The sequence below is a fragment of the Bombina bombina genome, chromosome 7, assembly GCF_027579735.1.
Source record: "Bombina bombina isolate aBomBom1 chromosome 7, aBomBom1.pri, whole genome shotgun sequence".
Lineage (NCBI taxonomy): Eukaryota > Metazoa > Chordata > Amphibia > Anura > Bombinatoridae > Bombina > Bombina bombina.
In genome coordinates, this window is record NC_069505.1 from 449,867,194 (window position 1) to 449,891,668 (window position 24,475).

At 42.7% G+C, this 24,475-nt stretch overlaps 1 protein-coding gene across 1 annotated transcript in view; it reads right to left on the bottom strand.

Annotated features, from left to right (window-relative positions):
- LOC128666685 (oocyte zinc finger protein XlCOF6.1-like) overlaps positions 1-24,475 on the bottom strand; it is a 130,127-nt gene that overhangs the window by 87,857 nt on the left and 17,795 nt on the right. Inside the window, exon 2 of the mRNA XM_053721414.1 lies at positions 688-837. Within this exon, the coding sequence (XP_053577389.1) occupies positions 688-733 (46 nt within the window). The 5' untranslated portion in view covers positions 734-837. The remainder of the gene's footprint in view (positions 1-687; positions 838-24,475) is intronic.

A 24,475-nucleotide genomic window follows, 5' to 3' on the forward strand; every position in this document is an offset into this window, starting at 1 on the left:
ACAACACCACATACACATTATAGTAACTACACAGCTCTGTGCCTATAAACCTTATTAACCCCTGATTTAGTGCTCCCTGTATGTGACCAACAACACCACATACACATTATAGTAACTACACAGCTCTGTGCCTATAAACCTTATTAAACCCCTGATTTAGTGCTCCCTGTATGTGACCAACAAAACCACATACACATTATAGTAACTACACAGCTCTGTGCCTATAAACCTTATAAAACCTCTGATTTAGTGCTCCCTGTATGTGACCAACAACGCCACATACACACTATTGTAACTACACATCTCTGTGCCTATAAACCTTATTAAACCCCTGATTTACTGTTCCCTGTAGGTGACCAACAAAACCACCTACATTCAGTTAATTAAAAGGATATAGAAGTCAGTAGTATGCTGGCACGTATAGTTCAAGCACACTAGTGCAAGACATTGTGTAGCTCAAAATCCATGAAAACAAACCAGTGCTGATCTATGCACTAACAGAAGCACTTAATGGTTGGTGCGAGGAGCTAACCGTTCATATAGTGCACATTTAAAGAAACACAAAGCCAAAGTTTTTCTTTTCATGATTCAGATAGAGCAGCAATTTTATAATTTGTTCTTATTTCTCATTATCAATATTATCCCCTTCTGATGACAAAACCAGGTGACATGTGACGTCCTGCTTACCTCCGTGTGCATCAGGAAGATCTAAGGTTTGGTTTTTGTCAGACATTGTTTTTTTCAGCAACTGAATTTGTCAGATATTCTTATAATGTTTCTCCTTTAATGACAAATGCAGTGACGTTTATTGTACGTGATCTTCACAGTAACCGGAGCCTAAACACAGAGAGAGAGAGAGAGAGAGAGACACAGAGAGAGGGTCGCATGTACAGTTCATTATCATAGGTGACATTAGTGTGAGTATGACCAATGCCCTTATCTGAGTTTTTCAGTGAGTTACCCACATTAGTTATACTGCTTTTTTCAGTAAACCAAACACTCAAATACCATCAAAAAGCCATCATATTAAATCCATTTTCCATAACATACATATTGTATTAAAGAGATGTCATCTCTGCCTTGTACACTCGTATAGAACCCTCCCCGGTACCATATAGAGATATATAATTTTATAGAGAGGTTTCCTCTGTCTCACACACACAGCCCCCTCCCCAGATCCTTGTATATATATATATAGTATTATAGAGAAGTGCCTCTGCCTTACACACACAGCCCCCACAGTACCTTATATACAGATCTATAATATTATAGAGAGATTCCCTCTGTTTCACACACACAGCCCCTCCCCAGTACCTTATATACAGATATATATTATAGAGAGGTTCCCTCTGTCTCAAACACACACAGCCCCTCCCCAGTACCTTATATACAGATCTATAATATTATAGAGAGATTCCCTCTGTTTCACACAAACACAGCCCCTCCCTCAGTACCTTATATACAGATCTATAATATTATAGAGAGATTCCCTCTGTCTTACACACACACAGTCCCTCCACAATAGCTTATATACAGATAGATATTATAGAGAGGTTCCCTCTGTCTCACACACAGCCCCTCCCTGGTACTTTATATACAGATATATAATATTATAGAGAGGTTCTCTCTGTTTCACACACACACACAGCCCCTCCCCAGTACCTTATATACAGATATATAATATTAACGAGAGGTTCCCTCTGTCACACACACACAGCCCCTCCCCAGTACCTTATATACAGATCTATAATATTATAGAGAGATTCCCTCTGTTTCCCACACACACAGCCCCTCCCTCAGTACCTTATATAAAGATATATAATATTATATAGAGGTCCCCTCTGACACACACAGCCCCTCCCCAGTACCTTATATACAGATATATAATATTATAGAGAGGTTCCGTCTGTCTCACACACACAGCCCCTCCCTCAGTACCTTATATACAGATATATAATATTATATAGAGGTTCCCTCTGACACACACACACACACAGCCCCTCCCCAGTACCTTATATACAGATCTATAATATTATAGAGAGATTCCCTCTGTTTCACACAAACACAGCCCCTCCCTCAGTACCTTATATACAGATCTATAATATTATAGAGAGATTCCCTCTGTCTTACACACACACAGTCCCTCCACAATAGCTTATATACATAGATATTATAGAGAGGTTCCCTCTGTCTCACACACAGCCCCTCCCTGGTACTTTATATACAGATATATAATATTATAGAGAGGTTCTCTCTGTTTCACACACACACACAGCCCCTCCCCAGTACCTTATATACAGATATATAATATTAACGAGAGGTTCCCTCTGTCACACACACACAGCCCCTCCCCAGTACCTTATATACAGATCTATAATATTATAGAGAGATTCCCTCTGTTTCCCACACACACAGCCCCTCCCTCAGTACCTTATATAAAGATATATAATATTATATAGAGGTCCCCTCTGACACACACAGCCCCTCCCCAGTACCTTATATACAGATATATAATATTATAGAGAGGTTCCGTCTGTCTCACACACACAGCCCCTCCCTCAGTACCTTATATACAGATATATAATATTATATAGAGGTTCCCTCTGACACACACACACACACAGCCCCTCCCCAGTACCTTATATACAGATATATAATATTATAGAGAGGTTCCTTCTGTCTCACACACACAGCCCCTCCCCAGTACCTTATATACAGATATATATTATAGAGAGGTTCCCTCTGTCTCACACACACACATCCCCTCCCCAGTACCTTGTATACAGATATATAATATTATAGAGAGGTTCCCTCTGTCTTACACACACACAGCCCCTCCCCAGTACCTTATATACAGATATATATTATAGAGAGGTTCCCTCTGTCTCACACACACACACACACAGCCCCTCCCTGGTACTTTATATACAGATATATAATATTATAGAGAGGTTCTCTCTGTTTCACACAGCCCCTCCCCAGTACCTTATATATAGATATATAATATTATAGAGAGGTTCCCTCTGTCACACACACACAGCCCCTCCCCAGTACCTTATATACAGATACATAATATTATAGAGAGGTTCCCTCTGTCTCACAAACACAGCCTCTCCCCAGTACCTTATATACAGATATATAATATTATAGAGAGGTTCCCTCTGTCTCACACACACACACAGCCCCTCCTCAGTACCTTATATACAGATATATAAAATAGTAAACAGAGGTTCCCTATGTCTCACACACACACATGTTCCCTCTGTCTCACACACACAGCCCCACCCCAGTACCTTATATACAGATATATAATATTATAGAGAGGTTCCCTCTGTCTCACACACACACACACACACAGCCCCTCCTCAGTACCTTATATACAGATATATAAAATAGTAAACAGAGGTTCCCTCTGTCTCACACACACACAGCCTCTCCCCATTTCTTTATATACAGATATATAATATTATAGAGAGGTTCCCTCTGTCTCACACACACAGCCCCTACCCAGTTCGTTATATACAGATTTATAATATTATAGAGAGGTTCCCTCTGTCTCACACACACAGCCCCTACACAGTTCCTTATATACAGATATATAATATTATAGAGAGGTTCTCTCTGTTTCACACACACACAGCCCCTCCCCAGTACCTTATATACAGATATATAATATGATAGAGAGGTTCCCTCACACACACACAGCCCCTCCTCAGTACCTTATATACAGATATATAATAGGTTCCCTATGTCTCACACACAAACAGGTTCCCTCTGTTTCACACACACAGCCCCACCCCAGTTCTTTATATACAAATATATATTATTATAGAGGTTCCCTCTGTCTCACACACACAGCCGCTCCTAAGTACCTTATATACAGATATATAATCTGTCTCACACACACACACACAGTCCCTCCCAGTACCTTATATACAGATATAATATTATAGAGAGGTTCCCTCTGTCTCATGCACACACATCCCCTCTCCAGTACCTTATATACAGATATATAATATTAGAGAGATTCCCTCTGTCTCTCACACACTGTTACATACATACAGCACCTCCCAAGTACCTTATATACAGATATATAATATTATTGAGAGGTTCTCTCTATTTCACACACACACACACACACACAGCCCCTCCCATGTGCTTTATATACAGACATATAATATTATAGATAGATTCTCTCTGTCACACACAGCCCCTCCCCAGTACCTTATATACAGATATATAATATTATAGAGAGGTTCCCTCTGTCTCACATACACAGCCCCTCCCATGTGCTTTATATACAGATATATAATATTATAGAGAGGTTCCCTCTGTCTTACACACACACACAGCCCCCTCACCAGTACCTTATATACAAATATATAATATTATAGAGAGGTTCCCTCTGTCTCACACACGGCCCCTCCCCAGTACCTTATATACAGATATATAATATTATAGAGAGGCTCCCTCTGTCTCTCACACACACAGCCTCTCCCCAGTACCTTATATACAGGGAGTGCAGAATTATTAGGCAAGTTGTATTTTTGAGGATTAATTTTATTATTGAACAACAACCATGTTCTCAATGAACCCAAAAAACTCATTAATATCAAAGCTGAATATTTTTGGAAGTAGTTTTTAGTTTGTTTTTAGTTTTAGCTATTTTAGGGGGATATCTGTGTGTGCAGGTGACTATTACTGTGCATAATTATTAGGCAACTTAACAAAAAACAAATATATACCCATTTCAATTATTTATTTTTACCAGTGAAACCAATATAACATCTCAACATTCACAAATATACATTTCTGACATTCAAAAACAAATCAGTAACCAATATAGCCACCTTTCTTTGCAAGGACACTCAAAAGCCTGCCATCCATGGATTCTGTCAGTGTTTTGATCTGTTCACCATCAACATTGCGTGCAGCAGCAACCACAGCCTCCCAGACACTGTTCAGAGAGGTGTACTGTTTTCCCTCCTTGTAAATCTCACATTTGATGATGGACCACAGGTTCTCAATGGGGTTCAGATCAGGTGAACAAGGAGGCAATGTCATTAGATTTTCTTCTTTTATACCCTTTCTTGCCAGCCACGCTGTGGAGTACTTGGACGCGTGTGATGGAGCATTGTCCTGCATGAAAATCATGTTTTTCTTGAAGGATGCAGACTTCTTCCTGTACCACTGTTTGAAGAAGGTGTCTTCCAGAAACTTGCAGAAAGATTGGGATTAGTTCCCAGGAAAGAAATGCTGTGTAGCACTCTATGCCCAGACTGGGGTAGAGTCACTGATACCTTTTAAAATTTAACTTTTATTTCTTCACTTTAAAAAATGGGTAAACATAAACAAACCAATTAAAATCTCTCCATCTCTAAATGGCTATTATCAATTGTTTCCGGTTTTTATCAAATTATTCAAATAACCGGCTTTTTTCTAATACTTATATATGTAGTTTTGTTAAGTTAGTCGGTACTTAGTTTTGTTAATCAAACCTGACTATTTGGAAACTGGTAATGGGTGTTAGTTGTGTTCGGTAGTCTCTTATGTTTTTCGAGACTTGGATTAATGTAAAATGGGTTAGGGTTAGACCTGAGTGACAGCAGGGGTTATCAGAGTTTATCTGTATTTATACATAGAACTTGGTAATGGTTGGGTATTTTGAGATCAGTTTCACTTTATTATGTAAAGGTACGTATGCTCTTATTTGTTATCTCTTTTATTTAGAGTTATTCATAATTTATATAAATTTCTTCAAACACATGGTTGAAATTTGTTATTTTTTCATTCCTTATAAATAAAGTGATCTCATATTCGTGTTTCGTGTGTTCTTATATCTAGCTCTGAATAACATCCACCTTTAGATTTTATTTCATTTGATCGTACTTGGTTTCTATATATTGGATGTGTAACTGAGATAACCATATGAAATTTATGTTCTCTGTGTTCATATAATTTGGTTGCTATAATGTTTCTATATCACATCTATTATGTAATTCTACAATGTTATTGTGAGCGCACAATGTTGCAACACTATAATTCCGGTTGGTGGTTAGAAATTCAAACACTGGTTATCTTTATAATAAAAGCTTGTCTTTTATTTACTCTTGTACCACTCTTGATATGTAATTCTGAAGTGTTGCTACAGATTTGCGATATTACAACACTCCCACTTGGTTTCCTTGCTGTAGACTCTGATATTTATGGTTTTAAATGTGTTCCGCCCCTGATTTTTATTTTCACTCAATACTCATAACCTTGACTGTTGATTATACTTCTATATAAGTTGTTACCAACACCCGCTATTATGTCGGTGTTGTTTACTTATTATAGTATTGACAGTGATTCCCTGTTTGTCGCCCTGCGCTGTGGTTCACTGCAGCTGAATACGGCCGAGTGCTGTGTTGTTATGGTTTATTTCTAATACCATTTACAATATTATCTTAGCTACCGCTCCACGCTGTGGTTCACTACAGCTTAGTAATGCAGTGTGTCACTTCTGCTAAATCAGATTCGGTTATGAGTCTATTGGCCCCCGATATCTTTGCTGGGTAACACACCCTAGTAATACTATTCGATTACTTGTTTGGATAAAGTTATCCTTAAATTCTGTTTCCGGGCTTGTCAAATTAGACCCATAAACACTGACATACATTCACACACTTGTCTTATACACTTCCCATTACTTTTCCGTTTTAGCACTATTTGAGATGGATTATATTAAAACACAAATACACATCACACTTTAGTGGGACCCCATTGTCCCACACAACCCCCCTGACGCGTTTTGCCAGTTACGGCTTTATCAAAGGTGGCGGGCCGCCGATTTTCAAAGCCTTTATTTATTTTCCAATGCGGAAGTTCCGCCTCTACCCTATTTTCGTTCGTTAGTCTTGGCTGTCAATCTCATATATGCAGCCTATTGGGATCAATGTGTCTGATACTCATTATCATTTTAAGGTCGACTTCTTATGTTTTGACTTAAGGTGGATCTAATAGTTTGCTCAATTCACGGATGTTTTATTTATATATCGATATTCCTTTTTTCTACGATTTTAGCAGATCATAGATATGCCGTATATTATACTATTATATAGGTGTTTTTTCATTTTTATTAACAATGGATATATGATATTTTTGCCCTTTTTGGTGTCATATTTTCTTCTATGAGGAAGTGTTGTTGTTAATACTGTTTTCACATATATTTTTCTGGTACCTAGGTCCAGGTATTTAAATATTTAGCAGTGTGATCAATACTAACACAACTGTAATCGATGACTAGGGTCTTATAGTGTTGTTATTGTTGTGTTCATCTGTATAAAATAGTACAATGTTGGTTTTCCTATATACATGTATGTTTTCTGTTTCTCATTATCTATCGTTTACATGATTCCTCATGAATGGTTTTATGTTTCTTGCTTTTTATCTTCTTTGTCGATTGTTATTTTTAACTTATTTGTCTATACAGTTGCTTATGTGAACACTATTTTAAAATGCCTATTATGTATTTTATTATGATTAGATGTGTGCTCATTGTGCTAAGATTAATCTCCTCCAGTGCTAATGTTGCATGTGTGCTCTTTGTGAAAAAAACCAATATCTCTACAATCTTGGTTTGGTGCTCTTCTTCTGTGCCTCTTGGTGACCTTATGTTCAGATTGAAACTGAATGATGTAATTCTATTAGCGATGTACCTTATGTTCTCATATAACTTAGTCTTATTGTGATTATAAATTAAGTCTATTAAGTCCTTGTTGTGAATTGTTATCTTTAACTTATTGCATACCCTACTGGTATTATGTATTATTTGGTGCTCTCACCTATTATTACGTGCCAACATCGTTGTTATAGTGTTTTACAGTGGTTTACAGTGTTACCATTGTGGTTTGATTTCCTTGTGTCTTCTAAAGTATTATAATAAAACAGCTGTGGTCTCTTTTCTTTATTGTATGTCAAACTGGTGTTTGGTATTTTTGGTGCCCTCACAAATTGTTGTGTACCCACACCCACTGTGTTATCCTAGCAATTTAGTTCTAATGTGTAAAGTGATGTGATGAGAGGGCTGTGTTCATGCATTATGGATTTAATGAATGCTTCTGTATTTATATATTTCAGGCTTGTGTGTACATTTTTGTTCAACTTTGCTCATAAAAATACAAAGTAGTTGTTATTTTCATTTATTCCATTTGGATGTACTGTATTTAATAGATATATCCATTTGCTCTCAGCTTTGAGCAGAGCTGTTTCTAGGTCTCCTCCCCTTACTCCTAGTTTGATATGTTCTATACCCCAACATTGGAGACCTTTGGGGCTAGAATTATGTTTGGATAGAAAGTGTGATGCCACACTGGTTATTGCTTTGCCATCATCTACATCCTTTCTGGCATTCTTGATATTTCTAAGATGTTCCATTAGACGAGTTCTTATCTTGCGGGTCGTCATACCCACGTAGTAAAGTTGGCACGTGCATTGCAGTACATAGACTACCCCCTGGGTGTTGCAGCTTATGTATTTGTTAATTCTGTGAATTTGACCAAACCTATCCATTATGCTACTGGTTTTTTTGACATACTGACATGTGGAACAAGTTCCACATTTGAAGGAGCCTGGAGTGAAGGCCGTCGTTGTTCTTTTCCTGTTATAGTGACTTTGTGTTAACATGTCTTTCATGTTTCTGGCTCGTCTGAATCCAATTTCTGGTTTTTCTCCCAGTTGCACTCTCAATGTTGGATCTGATGTTAGAATATGCCAATGTTTTTGGATGATTTCTTTAATTTGATTGGTTTGCGAAGTGTAAGTGAGAATCAGTCTTGTTTTATTGTCCTTTGATTTATTTTTATTTTTCAGAAGTTCTCTTCTGTTGATGTTCATCGCTTTGTTCCTTGCTTTTCTGATACTTGTCTTGCTGTACCCTCTGATAGTTAGTCTTTCTTCCAGTTCTTTCGCCCTTATTTTGAAGGTGTTTAAATCTGTACAATTGCGTCTGGTTCTTAAGAATTCCCCTGTTGGCAGTCCTCTCAGGGTACCAGGTGCATGTGCACTTGATTTATGTAGTACACTATTTGTTGCAGTCTTCTTCCTGTACAGATCTGTGGTGATTCTTCCGTCTTCCTCTTTGATTATTTTTAGATCAAGGAAAGCTATTTCTTTTTGACTCATTTCTGACGTTAATCTGATGTTTAGATCGTTCTGGTTTAACATAGTTAGGAACTCTTGTAATGCTTCATGTGAGCCCTCCCATATAAACAGTATATCGTCAATGAATCTTATCCATAGGGGTATATGATCAGTGTATTGAGTATTATTTTCAGTGAATACATGCTCCGCCTCCCACCAACCCATAAATAAATTAGCGTAAGTGGGGGCGCATGCTGTCCCCATTGCTGTTCCTCTTGTCTGCAAATAAAAACCATTGTCTTCCAGAAACTGGCAGTAGGACTGGGAGTTGAACTTGACTCCATCCTCAACCCGAAAAGGCCCCACAAGCTCATCTTTGATGATACCAGCCCAAACCAGTACTCCACCTCCACCTTGCTGGCGTCTGAGTCGGACTGGAGCTCTCTGCCCTTTACCAATCCAGCCACGGGCCCATCCATCTGGCCCATCAAGACTCACTCTCATTTCATCAGTCCATAAAACCTTAGAAAAATCAGTCTTGAGATATTTCTTGGCCCAGTCTTGACGTTTCAGCTTGTGTTTCTTGTTCAGTGGTGGTCGTCTTTCAGCCTTTCTTACCTTGGCCATGTCTCTGAGTATTGCACACCTTGTGCTTTTGGGCACTCCAGTGATGTTGCAGCTCTGAAATATGGCCAAACTGGTGGCAAGTGGCATCTTGGCAGCTGCACGCTTGACTTTTCTCAGTTCATGGGCAGTTATTTTGCGCCTTGGTTTTTCCACACGCTTCTTGCGACCCTGTTGACTATTTTGAATGAAACGCTTGATTGTTCGATGATCAAGATTCAGAAGCTTTGCAATTTTAAGAGTGCTGCATACCTCTGCAAGATATCTCACTATTTTTTACTTTTCTGAGCCTGTCAAGTCTTTGCCTAATAATTCTGCACTCCCTGTACAGATATATAATATTATAGAGAGGTTCCCTCTGTCTTACACACACACACACACACAGCCCCCTCACCAGTACCTTATATACAAATATATAATATTATAGAGGTTCCCTCTGTCTTACACACACACAGCCCCCTCACCAGTACCTTTATATATATATATATATATATATATATATATATATATATATATATATATATAGGTGGCCCTCGGTTTACAACGGTTCAATTTGCACCGTTTCAGAATAACAACCTTTTTTTTCAGTCATGTGACTGCTATTGAAAAGCATTGAGAAGCAGTGCATTGATTAAAATAGTCAGTAGGTGGAGCTGTCCGCTTGTGTTGCAGCAAAGATATTCAAGCCAAGCAAGCTGAAATTAATCAGTTTAACCAGACCTGAACAACCGAGCAGCTTGCAAAGGAACAAGATCTTCCTGTCTATAAATCAGTCCAGATTGGAATGCATAGAAAGAACTGTTTGCAGAAAAATGCAAGTAAAGTCTGTGTTGTGTGATTATTTTATTAGGTTTATAATGCTGTTTAGCATTTAAAGTCTTCATTTCAAAGCTTTAAAAATAATGTATTAGGTGTTACTTATGACAATTTTGAGAGGGGCCTGGAACCTAACTCCCTCACTTCCCATTGACTTACATTATAAACTGGGTTTCAATTTACAATGGTTCCGATTTACAACCATTCCTTCTGGAACCTAACCCCAGCGCAAACTGAGGGCTACCTGTGTATATACAAATATATAATGTTAGAGAGGATCCTCCTGCCTAACACACCCCTCCCCAGTACCTTTATATATAGATAATATAGTTATATAATATTAGAGAGATGCTTTGTATGCCTTTCACACACACACACACACACACACACACACACACACACACACACACACACACACACACACACACACACTCAGTACCTACCCCAGCACCTTATATACAGATATATAATATTATAGAAAGGTTTGCAATAAAGTGTACCTTATGTAGATGCATATAACACTATAGAGTGGTACAAACTGTGTCACACACGGCCACGTCCCTAACACCATATATATGGAACACTAAAGAGAGGTATCATCTGTCTCTCTCTCACACACACACACAATATACATATAAACACTAGAGAGGTACAATTTGTTTCACACTCTATACACAGACAGATAATGCTACAGAGCTGCACATGCAAATACACACAGTGACTTGCACATATTACACACATAACACAGTTACACACAGTGAGTTACACACATAACACAGTTACACACAGTGGGCTCTATTTAACAAGGGCCAAATGGCCCCTGTTCCCCTTGTTTTCGCGCGAGCCTTAAGGCTTGCCAGAAACAGGAGTTAAGAAGCAGCGGGCTCCTAAACTCATACGCCGCCTCTAAGGCGGCGTATAGTAATCCGCCGGATCATGATCGGGCTGATTGACACCCTCTGCTAGCGGCTGATTGACATTTATCGATGTGCGTCAGACATGGCTCGCTATAGCGGATCATGTCTGCCCACACACATCTATAAATAGACCCCAGTGAGTTACACAAATTACACACATAACACAGTTACACACAGTGAGTTACACATATTACACACATAACACAGTTACACACAGTGAGTTACACATATTACACATAACCCAGCTACACACAGTGAGTTACACATATTACACACATAACACAGTTACACACAGTGAGTTACACATATTACACACATAACACAGTTACACACAGTGAGTTACACAAATTACACACATAACACAGTTACACACAGTGAATTACACATATCACACACATAACAGTTACACACAGCAAGTTACGCATATTACACACATAAAGTTACACCCAGTGAGTTACACATATTACACACATAACAGTTACACACATTATTATCATTATTATCGGTTATTTGTAGAGCGCCAACAGATTCTGCAGCGCTATAAACAGAGGCGAAGTACAACAAAACAATTATAGGGATCAAATGGGTAGAGGGCCCTGCCAAGAGTTGCACTGTTGTAGTCAGCTCTTAAGAAGGTGATCTACAAACAGTTGGATTTGTAGGCTTACAAGCTAAGGGGGTTCAGGGGATAGCAATGGAGAAGAGGAACTGGTATAAAGAAAGGTTAGCGTAGGTTGTATGCATCCCTGAACATTAGAGTCTTTAGGGCGAACTTGAAGCTTTTAAAACTATAAGAGAGTCTTGTGGAGCGAGGCAGAGAGTTCCACAAGATGGGAGCCAGTCTGGAGAAGTCCTGTAAACGGGAGTGTGATGAGGTGACAAGAGAGGAGGAGAGTAGGAGGTCGTGAGCAGAGCGAAGGGGACGGAAGGGAGAGTATCTGGAGACAAGGTCTGAGATATAGGGGGGAGCAGTGCAGTTGAGGGCTTTGTATGTCAGAATGAGAATTTTGTGTTTGATGCTAGAGGCAAGAGGAAGCCAGTGAAGGGATTGGCAGAGAGGTGCAGCAGATGAAGAGCGACGTGTAAAGAAGATGAGTCTGGCATAACACAGCTATACACAGTGAGTTACACACATAACACAATTACACCCAGTGAGTTAGATATTACACACATAACACAGTTACACACAGTGAGTTACACATATTACATACATAACACACAGTGAGTTACACATATTACACACATAACACAGTTACACACAGTGAGTTACACATATTACACATAACACAGTTACATACAGTGCGTTACACATATTGCACAACACACAGTTACACCCAGTGAGTTACACATATTACACACATAACACAGCTACACACAGTGAGTTACACATATTACACATAACACAGTTACATACAGTGCGTTACACATAGTGAGTTACACACATAACACAATTACACCCAGTGAGTTACACATATAACACACATAACACAGTGAGTTACACATATTACACACAGAACAGTTACACACAGTGAGTTACACATATTACACATAACACAGTTACATACAGTGCGTTACACATATTGCACATAACAGAGTGAGTTACACATATTACACAACACACAGTTACACCCAGTGAGTTACACATATTACATACATAACACAGTTACACACAGTGAGTTACACTTATTACACACATAACACAGCTACACACAGTGAGTTACACACATAACACAATTACACCCAGTGAGTTAGATATTGCACACATAACAAAGTTACACACAGTGAGTAACACATATTAAACACATAACACAATTACACACAGTGAGTTACACATATTACACACATAACACAGTTACACACAGTGAGTTACACATATTACACACATAACACAGTTACACACAGTGAGTTAGATATTACACACATAACACAGTTACACACAGTGAGTTACACATATTACACACATAACACAGTTACACACAGTGAGTTACACATATTACACATAACAGAGTGAGTTACACATATTACACACAACACAGTTACACCCAGTGAGTTAGACATATTACACACATTACACACAGAACACAGTTACACACAGTGAGTTACACATATTACACACAACAGTTACACACATTACACACATAACACAGTTACACACAGTAAATTACACATATTACACACAGAACACAGTTACACCCAGTGAGTTACACATATTACACACATAACACAGTTACACACATTACACACAGAACACAGTTACACACGGTGCGTTACACATATTACACACAGAACACAGTTACACCCAGTGAGTTACACATATTACACACATAACACAGTTACACACATTACACACAGAACACAGTTACACCCAGTGAGTTACACATATTACACACAGAACACAGTTACACACAGTGAGTTACACATATTACACACAGAACACAGTTACACACAGTGAGTTACACATATTACACACATAACACAGTTACACACATAACACAGTTACACACAGTGAGTTACACATATTACACACATAACACAGTTACACACAGTGAGTTACACATATTACACACATAACAGTTACACACACTGAGATAGATATTACACACATAACACAGTTACAGTGAGTTACAGATATTACACACATAACATAGTTACACACAGTGAGTTACACATATTACACACATAAAGTTACACACAGTGAGTTAGATATTACACAGTTACACACAGTGAGTTACACATATTACACACATACAGCGAGTTACACATATTACACACATAACACAGTTACACAAAGTGAGTTACACATATTACACGCATAACACAGTTACACACAGTGAGTTACAGATATTACGCACATAACATAGTTACACACAGTGAGTTACACATATTACACACATAACAGTTACACACAGTGAGTTACACATAACACAGTTACACACAGTGAGTTACACATATTACACACATACAGCGAGTTACACATATTACACACATAACACAGTTACACAAAGTGAGTTACACATATTACACGCATAACACAGTTACACCTAGTGTGTTACACATATTACACACATAACACAGTTACACACAGTGAGTTACACATATTACACACATAACACAGTTACACCCAGTGTGTTACACATATAACACACATAACACAGTTACACAAAGTGAGTTACATATATTACACACATAACACAGTTACACAAAGTGAGTTACACATATTACACACATAACACAGTTACACAAAGTGAGCTACACATATTACACGCATAACACAGTTACACCTAGTGTGTTACACATATTACACACATAACACAGTTACACCCAGTGAGTTACACATATTACACACATAACACAGTTACACCCAGTGTGTTACACATATAACACACATAACACAGTTACACAAAGTGAGTTACATATATTACACACATAACACAGTTACACAAAGTGAGTTACACATATTACACACATAACACAGTTACACAAAGTGAGCTACACATATTACACACATAACACAGTTACACAAAGTGAGTTACACATATTACACACATAACACGATTACACCTAGTGTGTTACACATATTACACACATAACACAGTTACACATATAACAGTTACACACAGTGAGTTACACATATTGCACACATAACACAGTTACATCCAGTGTGTTACACATATAACACACATAACACAGTTACACAAAGTAAGTTACACATATTACACACATAACAGTTACACAAAGTGAGTTACACATATTACACACATAACACAGTTACACAAAGTGAGTTACACATATTACACACATAACACGATTACAACTAGTGTGTTACACATATTACACACATAACACAGTTACACATATTACACATATAACAGTTACACACAGTGAGTTACACACATAATAGTTACACACAGTGAGTTACACATATTGCACACATAACACAGTTACACCCAGTGTGTTACAGATATTACACACATCACAGTTACACACAGTGAGTTACACATATTACACACATAACAGTTACCCACAGTGAGTAACACATATTACACCCGACACATAACACACAGTCTGTGCACCCCGTACTTACAGCACTATACACACAGTAAGTTACACATATTATTACACACATGACACATCGCACAGAATCTGTGCACCCTGTACATACAGCACGATACACACAGTAAGTTACATATATTATTACACACATGACACATCACACACAGTCTGTGCACCCTGTACTTACAGCACTATACACGCAGTAAGTTACGCACGATACATCGCACATAGTCTGTGCACCCTACACTTACAGCACTATACACAAAGTAAATTACACATATTATTACACACATGACACATTGCACAGTTTGTGCACCCTGTACATACAGCACTATACACACAGTAAGTTACACATATTATTACACACATGACACATCACACACAGTCTGTGCACCCTGTACTTACAGCACTATACACACAGTAAGTTACAAATATTATTACACACATGACACATCACACACAGTCTGTACACCTTGTACTTACAGCACTATATACACAGTAAGTTACACATATTATTACACATATGACACATCACACACAGTCTGTACACCTTGTACTTACAGCACTATATACACAGTAAGTTACAAATATTATTACACACGACACATCACACACAGTCTGTACACCTTGTACTTACAGCACTATATACACAGTAAGTTACACATATTATTACACACATTACACACAGTCTGTACACCTTGTACTTACAGCACTATACACACAGTAAGTTACACATATTATGACACACGACACACCACACACAGTCTGTGTACCCTGTACTTACAACACAGTAAGACAGTGGAGGGCAGCATAGCCCGGAACCAACATAATAATTAAGGCCCTTAGGAGTGTGCTACTGTGAAGTGGCAAAAATGTTGCATTAGTGAGGGTGAGGTTTAGCTTACCCTTTAAGTATCTCTGATGAAGCGCATGTGCTCATGCGCGAAACGCGTTAGATGGAGCTCACCTAACTTGTTGTAAGCCTGCATTGCAATAAACTCCATTACTGACCCCAGGACTCAGCTTCCTTTTTCCTCATTTCATACCCTTTAAGTAGTCAGGTTACAGGCCCCAAACCCTCTTTCCAGCTCCTCTTCACAGCTTGCAGGGTCCGTGATACCAGTCAGGGTTCCTGTAAAAAAATTGAGGAATTGGATGAGCTGCTGATTGGGGACTTCGACTCCAAGGAGGATGTAGTGCCACCTTCTCCTCCTCCTCGGAGTCGAAGTCCCCAATCAGCAGCTCATCCAATTTCTCAATTTTTTTACAGGAACCCTGACTGATCCTCAGCAGATGAACTGGTATCACGGACCCTGCAAGCTGTGAAGAGGAGCTGGAAAGAGGGTTTGGGGCCTGTAACCCGACTACTTAAAGGGTAAGCTAAACCTCCCCCTCACTAATGCAACATTGTTGCCACTTCACAGCAGCACGACTCCGGTGAGTCGTGCCCCTGGGTCTTCCCTGTACCCCACTGTCCGGGTGGTTTCCCCCCCTAAATCTGGCCCCCCATCAGCCCCCTCTCCCTTGGTGGGTAGTATTGGGGTCCCGGGTGTGTCCAGAGCTAGCCCCCAATCCTCAAATGTGTTCCCTCCTAACCTTCCGTGGCTGGGCCTAGTGGGAGCGTTGTTGCCGGGGAGGCCTTACCTGCATCTGTTACACTGACCGGTGAGGCAGTGTCTACGGCTGGGGCGCTGCTCCAATCCCTCGCATCGGTGCTTTCCGGCGGGGGGTCGTCATCCCCAGGCGTCAGGTACTCTTCTCCGGTGCGTCAGTCGGGTCCGTCGTCCACGCGGGCATCCATGCCGGTGTCGGGTGACGTCACTTCCGGTTTGGCCGTTTCTGGTGACGTCACTTCCGGAAACGCCATTCCGGACCTGAGAGCAAACGGGCAGCATCGTCGTCGCCTCCGGGGTATGCAGGTAAGAGAGCCCGTGGGGGGGGGGTCGCAGCGTGCCACAAGTACACAGCGCTCGCGTGGGGGCATTGTTTTGGCGTCCTCTGGGCGTGGTAGGCAGCAGCAAGATGGCTCACATGAGCAGGCCGCAGGCCTGACCGGGGGTACGTTGTTATCTGCTAATGCGAAGTCAGGGGGCAGTTGTGTTGCAGATGGGCAAGAGGCAGGGGCGACATCAGCTGTTAGTGGGCAGCAAGATAAGGGTGATTCTGGCATATATGAACAGGCCACAGGCCTGACAGGGGACACGTCAGTAGTTCCTCAGGAAGTAGGGCCTCAGGGCCCGATTAGACAGGCGGGGGGCAAACGGCGAGCTGCAAGAACCTCGCGGCCTAGCAGACGCCGTGTTGCTGCGTCGCGCAGCACATCGCAGGGTGCGCGCGTGTCGCCCGTGGGTGTGGCCCTCAGCGGGGTCCCCCGGGAGTTGTTACTAGGGCTTCGGCCAAGAAAGCCCCAATATCCACGCCCAGCTTATGTCAAGCACCAGTTATTCCAGAGCAGGGCCTAGGCAGACAGGTTCAGTTCGCTGACGCTGTTTGGATGCGCACACGTGGGGAGTGTGTCTGGCAGTGTGAGGCATGAGTGTGGCATAGAGCGTAGGAGTCCTAGCCCAGGGGGGATTGATGTTGTTGATTGTGGGCCTTCGCCCTCCCCCCGTTGTACTCCTCTCTCGCATTTTTCTTTTCAGAATATCATGTAGCCCAGAAATGCCTTGGTGCCACTGCAGTCCACTCCTGGGGTTGGTGAAAGGGAGGAGCAGAGTCGGGAACAACCATCCACCTCCTCAGATCCTTTGCCGGTGCAGTGTCTCATGGGAGCTGGTAAGCACACTGTGACTTATGAACATAGGGGTTTTAGCTCATCCTCTGATAATTCGGGGTCCGAGAGTGATAGATCCCTGGGGTTGGAAGCTAAGGGGCAGAAGAGGATGTATAGGATGGTTACATGGCTAGTTGAAGAAAGGAAGGCCATGGGTTTACCTCTCCCCCTGGTTCATCCCGCATGGAGCCCTGTGTTCCTATGCCGAACCTCCCGGGCAAACGGGCCTAGTTAGCCCAGGGGCGACCAATAGGCGTAGAGCGGCTATGCATGGGGACACGGATACGTGGCCCGCATACAGTCTGCATGAGCATCTTAAATCTAAGATGGTGCGGCGGATTCAGGACGGCAAATACGTGCATATGTTTGAGCGGTCAGCGGAAGCCTACCGCCAGAAAGAAATGGCGGATGATGGCACGGGCCCTAAGACATTCAAAAGGCCCGATTCGTATGATGAGTGGCGCAAATGTTTCTGGGTTTATGCGTCGTGTTACATAACCAGATTCCCTGACCAGGCCTTGAATATCCTGAAGTATCAGGATTCTATCGAGACTGTTTTTGAGAAACGCAAAGAAGGGGCGTGGCGGGATTACGACGCGGTGTTTTGCAGGAAGATGGTTGGTAACCCTCTTCTTACATTCAGCGATGTTGATTCGCGATTGTGGGTGCAATTGGGGCCTGAAAGGCAGGTGGCACCTGGACAGTCTCCTGGTAGTTTACCGGGCGCCAAGGCCTCACAGCGCTCTCGACGGCGGCTTACAGGTGTGTGCTGGCGTTTCCAAGACAAGCTCTGTGCCAGGGGTACGGCTTGCGCCTTCCGCCATGCCTGTAAGCACTGCGGGGCGGCCACTCAGGTTCCGAGTGTACCAGGCCCCAAGTCGTTCCCAGGAGAGACCAGGCACTGGTCCCAAGCCTTTATCTTCGGGAAAGGGCGGCCACCCCGCTGAGGGTAGCCGTAATTGAGGAATGGCTGCTCCTTTACCCGTTTAAGGAAGCCGCCGCTTTACTTAGGGATGGTCTTCGATGGGGATTTATTATCCCCGTCGGATCGCATGTGGTAGGTTCCTCTACTCATAGGAACTTGAAGTCCGCATATCAGTTTCCCTGTGTTTTGAAGGAGAAACTGAACAAAGAGATAGCGTTGGGTCGCATGGCGTGCCCATTTGGGGAGATTCCGATTCCGGGGTTGGATGTTTCCCCGTTGGGGGTCGTACCAAAGGAGCCGGGGGAGTTCCGGCTCTTTCAGCACCTGTCTTTTCCGAAAGGTCGTTCGGTTAATGACGCTATCCCCCCGAGCTTAGCTCGGTTTACTACCAGTCCTTCGATGATGCCCTAGCGTTGGTTCGTAGGGCCAGGGTTGGGGCTGATATGGCGAAACTGGATGTGGAATCCGCATTTCGGCTCCTCCCGATTCACCCCTCTTCTTTTCGGCTCATGGAGTGTTGGTTTGATGGCAAGTATTATGTGGACAAGTGTTTGCCTATGGGGTGCTCAATTTCCTGCGCATACTTTGAAGCTTTAAGTAGTTTCCTACACTGGGCTATCGCAGCGGTTGCCAGCTTTGATGGCCTGGCACACTACTTGGACGACTTTTTGCTCATCGGGCGTGCAGGATCGTCAGAATGCGCTTTCTTGATGAAAGCGACAAGATTACTGTTGGGTAGGATGGGAGTTCCTTTGGCTGAGGACAAGACCCAGGGCCCTTGCACATGCCTTACTTTTCTGGGCATTGAAATTGATTCTGCGGCAAGGCAGTGCCGTTTGCCACAGGATAAAGTTGAACGAATGCTGGAGGCTGTACGGGCTATGAGAACAGAGCCCTATCGATCCGTGAAGGATCTTCAGACTTTGTTAGGTTTACTTAATATTGCGGGCAGGATTATTCCTATGGGAAGGATTTTCCTTCGGCGGCTTGAACGGCAGTTGTGCGGCGAGAGGTCACAGATGCGCAAGTTTTGAGTATCCCCGGAAATGGTGGATGACCTTAAAGTATGGGAAGAATTTTTAACACACTTTAATGGTATTTGCTTGTGGCTGGAGGTGGTTCCTTCCAATGCAGTGTTGCAACTGTTTACTGATGCCCGTGGCCACGCTCGTGGGTGGACAAAGGGCTGGTACGGAACCTATGCCTTTTGGAGCTCTTCCCCATCATGGTTGCCCTGGAGATTTGGGGAAATCAGCTGCGAGACCGCGAAGTAATATTCTGGACTGATAACATGAGCGTTGTTTTTGCTATTAACAAGCTCACGTCCGGATCCCCTCCGGTGGTGCGATATTTGAGGCTTTTGGTGCTGAGGTGTCTACACCTGAATATCGTGTTACGTGCTCGGCATGTTCCGGGTGTTCAGAATAGGATTGCTGATGCTCTTTCCTGTTTTCAATGGGAAGCCTTCTATGCGTTAGTTCCTCTTGCGGATACTAATGGTTCGCCTTGTCCTGATTATTTATGGCAGGTGGCGTTGGATGGGGACCTTTGATCGCGATGATTCGTTCTTCGCTCGCCCCGTCCACCTGGACAATTTATTTAAAGCACTGGACAGAATGGATCGCTTTCTGTGACTCTAGAGGCCGTCCATCTTGCCACGGCGACCAATGGGGTCTTCTTGAATGGATTACCGAACTCAAAGGTAATGGGGTTTCGAAGAGTGCGGTTGGGTCTCGGCTCACCGCCGTGTCCTTCTTCTGCAAAATATATGGCCTCACTGACTCCTCTAGGACTTTCCTGGTTCGGCAGGTACTGAGGGGTTGGGGGCGTATGGTGCCCAGAACAAGGGATGTTAGGAAACCAGTTACTATTGAGCGCATGGTAGTGTTATGTCAGGCCTTGCCAGCAGTATGTTCGTCCGCCTACGAGGCCACCCTGTTTTCAGTCGCCTTTGGGCTGGCTTTTCACGGGGCACTCAGGGTGGGGGAACTGGTTCCCCCTTCGAAGAGCAAGCCTGGAGGCCTTATGGCCTCCTGTGTCAAGAGCGACGAGTCGTCAATTCTTGTCTTCATTCCCAGATCCAAAACTGACCAAGAAGGGAAAGGAGCTTGGTTATCTTTGCTGGCCCACGAGGGATCTGTATGTTGCCCAGTCAGGCTCATCAAAGCCTACATGGACGTGCGTCCGGAAGGTTCCTCACAATTCCTTGTTCACAGGGACGGTTCCCCGTTGACGAGATTCCAGTTTCAGAGAGTATTGGGCTGGGCAGCGTCTCGAGTGGGCCTTGACCTGAGGGTCATAGCTCCTCATTTGTTCAGAGTTGGAGCGGCTACCACAGCTGCGGGTTTAGGTTGATCTGCAGACCATATCAGAGCACTGGGGAGATGGAGGTCTAAAAGGTATTTGCTGTACATTAGGCCTTTAACTGTGTAGATGATGCTTTACTTTTGTAATGTTCCACGGTTAACTTTTATTTCTTTTTTGGGCCGAGGAGCGGTCCACTGAGAGTTTGGATTACGGGTCACTCTTACATCCACTGGGCGGAGTCGAGAGCGATCGCGAGACCTGATGGGCGTCAGCTGGGGTTCCCCTCATCCCGTGTCACCATTAGATGGTTAGGGCGTAGAGGTCTGACATGGCAGGGTCTGCCTGAGTTACTGCAGGGGGCGTTGCGCAGGTGGGAGAAACCCCATGATTTAATCATTCACGCCGGGGGGAATGATATGGGGCTCCTGCCGTGTAAACAGCTCAGTGCAGTTATTCAATCAGATCTGCGCACGTTTCAGACTTGGGTTCCTCAAGTAAAGATTGCGTGGTCCAACATTATCCCCAGAATCGAGTGGCGACATATGCAGTCCCACCGAGCAGCTTTCCAGGTCCATAAGAAGATCAACAGGGAGGTTAGAATCTTCTTAGGCCAGTCAGGAGGTTTTGTTATAGAGCATAGGAACATTACAACGGCTGAGAGGAGCCTCTACAGAAGGGACGGGGTGCACCTCACTGAGAGGGGCATTTACATGTTCCTCTGTAATTTGAGACGCTCTATTTTACTACTCCTATGAGTGTGGCGGCAAGAGCTGTGCCTGTTGGGCTGTCTCTTGTGGCGGTTGGTCCGCGCCCCGGTTTGCCATCAGAGGTAGAGTGACGGCTGCCCAGGGGAGGGTGATCTCTGCAGGCACGCGCCTGGGGTCCCTCCCATTCGAAAGATGCCGAGAACTCCCTAAGCCTTCTGCGTGCAGCTAAGCTCCACTTGTGTAGGCATTCACGGGCGGGGCCCTTCTTCCTAGCAGGGGGTTGCTTACTCTCCTAGCTAGATTGCCGCCACATGTTTTGCTGGCCCTGTTGCCTCCAGCCGGTTCTCATGTTCTTCAATAAATGTGACACACGGGTCTTTACCCACACTTGTGTCTGTGTTATTTATTCAAAGTTATAAATAAGTTATGGTTATGTATATAGTTATGGTTGAGTCAGTTTTATGGCTCTTATATATATTTTATGACAGCAAGCCAGGAGGATAGGGCATTTAATTAATTAAGACAGTGGAGGGCAGCATAGCCCGGAACCAACATAATAATTAAGGCCCTTAGGAGTGTGCTGCTGTGAAGTGGCAACAATGTTGCATTAGTGAGGGTGGGGTTTAGCTTACCCTTTAAGTAGTCAGGTTACAGGCCCCAAACCCTCTTTCCAGCTCCTCTTCACAGCTTCCCTCCCTCCCTTCAATTTGATACTGCGGCAATCTTTAGGCTGGGCATCACTAGGGTGTTTCAGCAGGGTGTCCGAGGCAGGATGAGGGCTACACGGCTTGTTTCCTTAAGTCCAAGGACGGTAGTTTTGACTCCCCAGGTAGTGGCATGGTTTTGCGCCTCGTCACACCTGGTCCTACTGGTCTGGAGATCTTTGATTTACACCCTGGTTAGGCGGTTGGTCCGCGCCCCGGTTTGCCATCAGAGGTAGAGTGACGGCTGCCCAGGGGAGGGTGATCTCTGCAGGCGCGCGCCTGGGGTCCCTCCCATTCGAAAGATGCAGAGAACTCCCTAAGCCTTCTGCGTGCAGCTAAGCTCCGCTTGTGTAGGCATTCACGGGCACGGCCCTTCTTCCTAGCAGGGGGTTGCTTACTCTCCTAGCTAGATTGCTGCCACATGTTTAGCTAGCCCTGCTGCGTCCAGCCGGTTCTCATGTTCCTCTATAAATGTGACCCACGGGTCTTTACCCACACTTGTGTCTGTGTTATTTATTCAAAGTTATAAATAAGTTATGGTTATGTATATAGTTATGGTTGAGTCAGTTTTATGACTCATATATATTTTATGACAGCAAGCCAGGAGGATAGGGCATTTAATTAATTAATTAAGTTACACATATTATTACACACATTACATATCACACACAGTCTGTGCACCATGTACTTACAGCACTATACACACAGTAAGTTACACATATTATTAAACACATGACACATCACACACAGCCTGTGCACCCTGTACTTACAACACTATACACACAGTAAGTTACACATATTATTACACACGACACATCACACACAGCCTGTGCACCTTGTACTTACAGCACTATACACACAGTAAGATACATATATTATTACACACGACACATCACACACAGCCTGTGCACCCTGTACTTACAGCACTATACACACAGTAAGTTATACATATTATTATACACATGACACATCACACACACTCTGTGCACCCTGTACTTACAGAACGATACACACAGAAAGTTACACATTATTATACACATGACACATCACACACAGCCTGTGCAGTGTGCACCCTGTACTTACAGCACTATACACACAGTAAGTTACACACATGACACATCACACACAGCCTGTGCACCCTGTACTTATAGCACTATACACACAGTAAGTTACACATATTATTACACACATGACACATCACACACAGTCTGTGCACCCTGTAATTACAGCACTATACACACAGTAAGTTACACAAATGATTACACACATGACACATTACACACAGTCTGTAAACCTTGTACTTACAGCACTATACACACAGTAAGTTACACATATTATTACACACATGACACATCACACACAGTCTGTGCACCCTGTACTTACAGCACTATACACACAGTAAGTTACACATATTACGCACAGGACACATTACACACAGCTGTGCAACCTGTACTTTACAGCACTATACACACAGTAAGTTACACACATGATACATCACACACAGCCTGTGCACCCTGTTCTTACAGCAC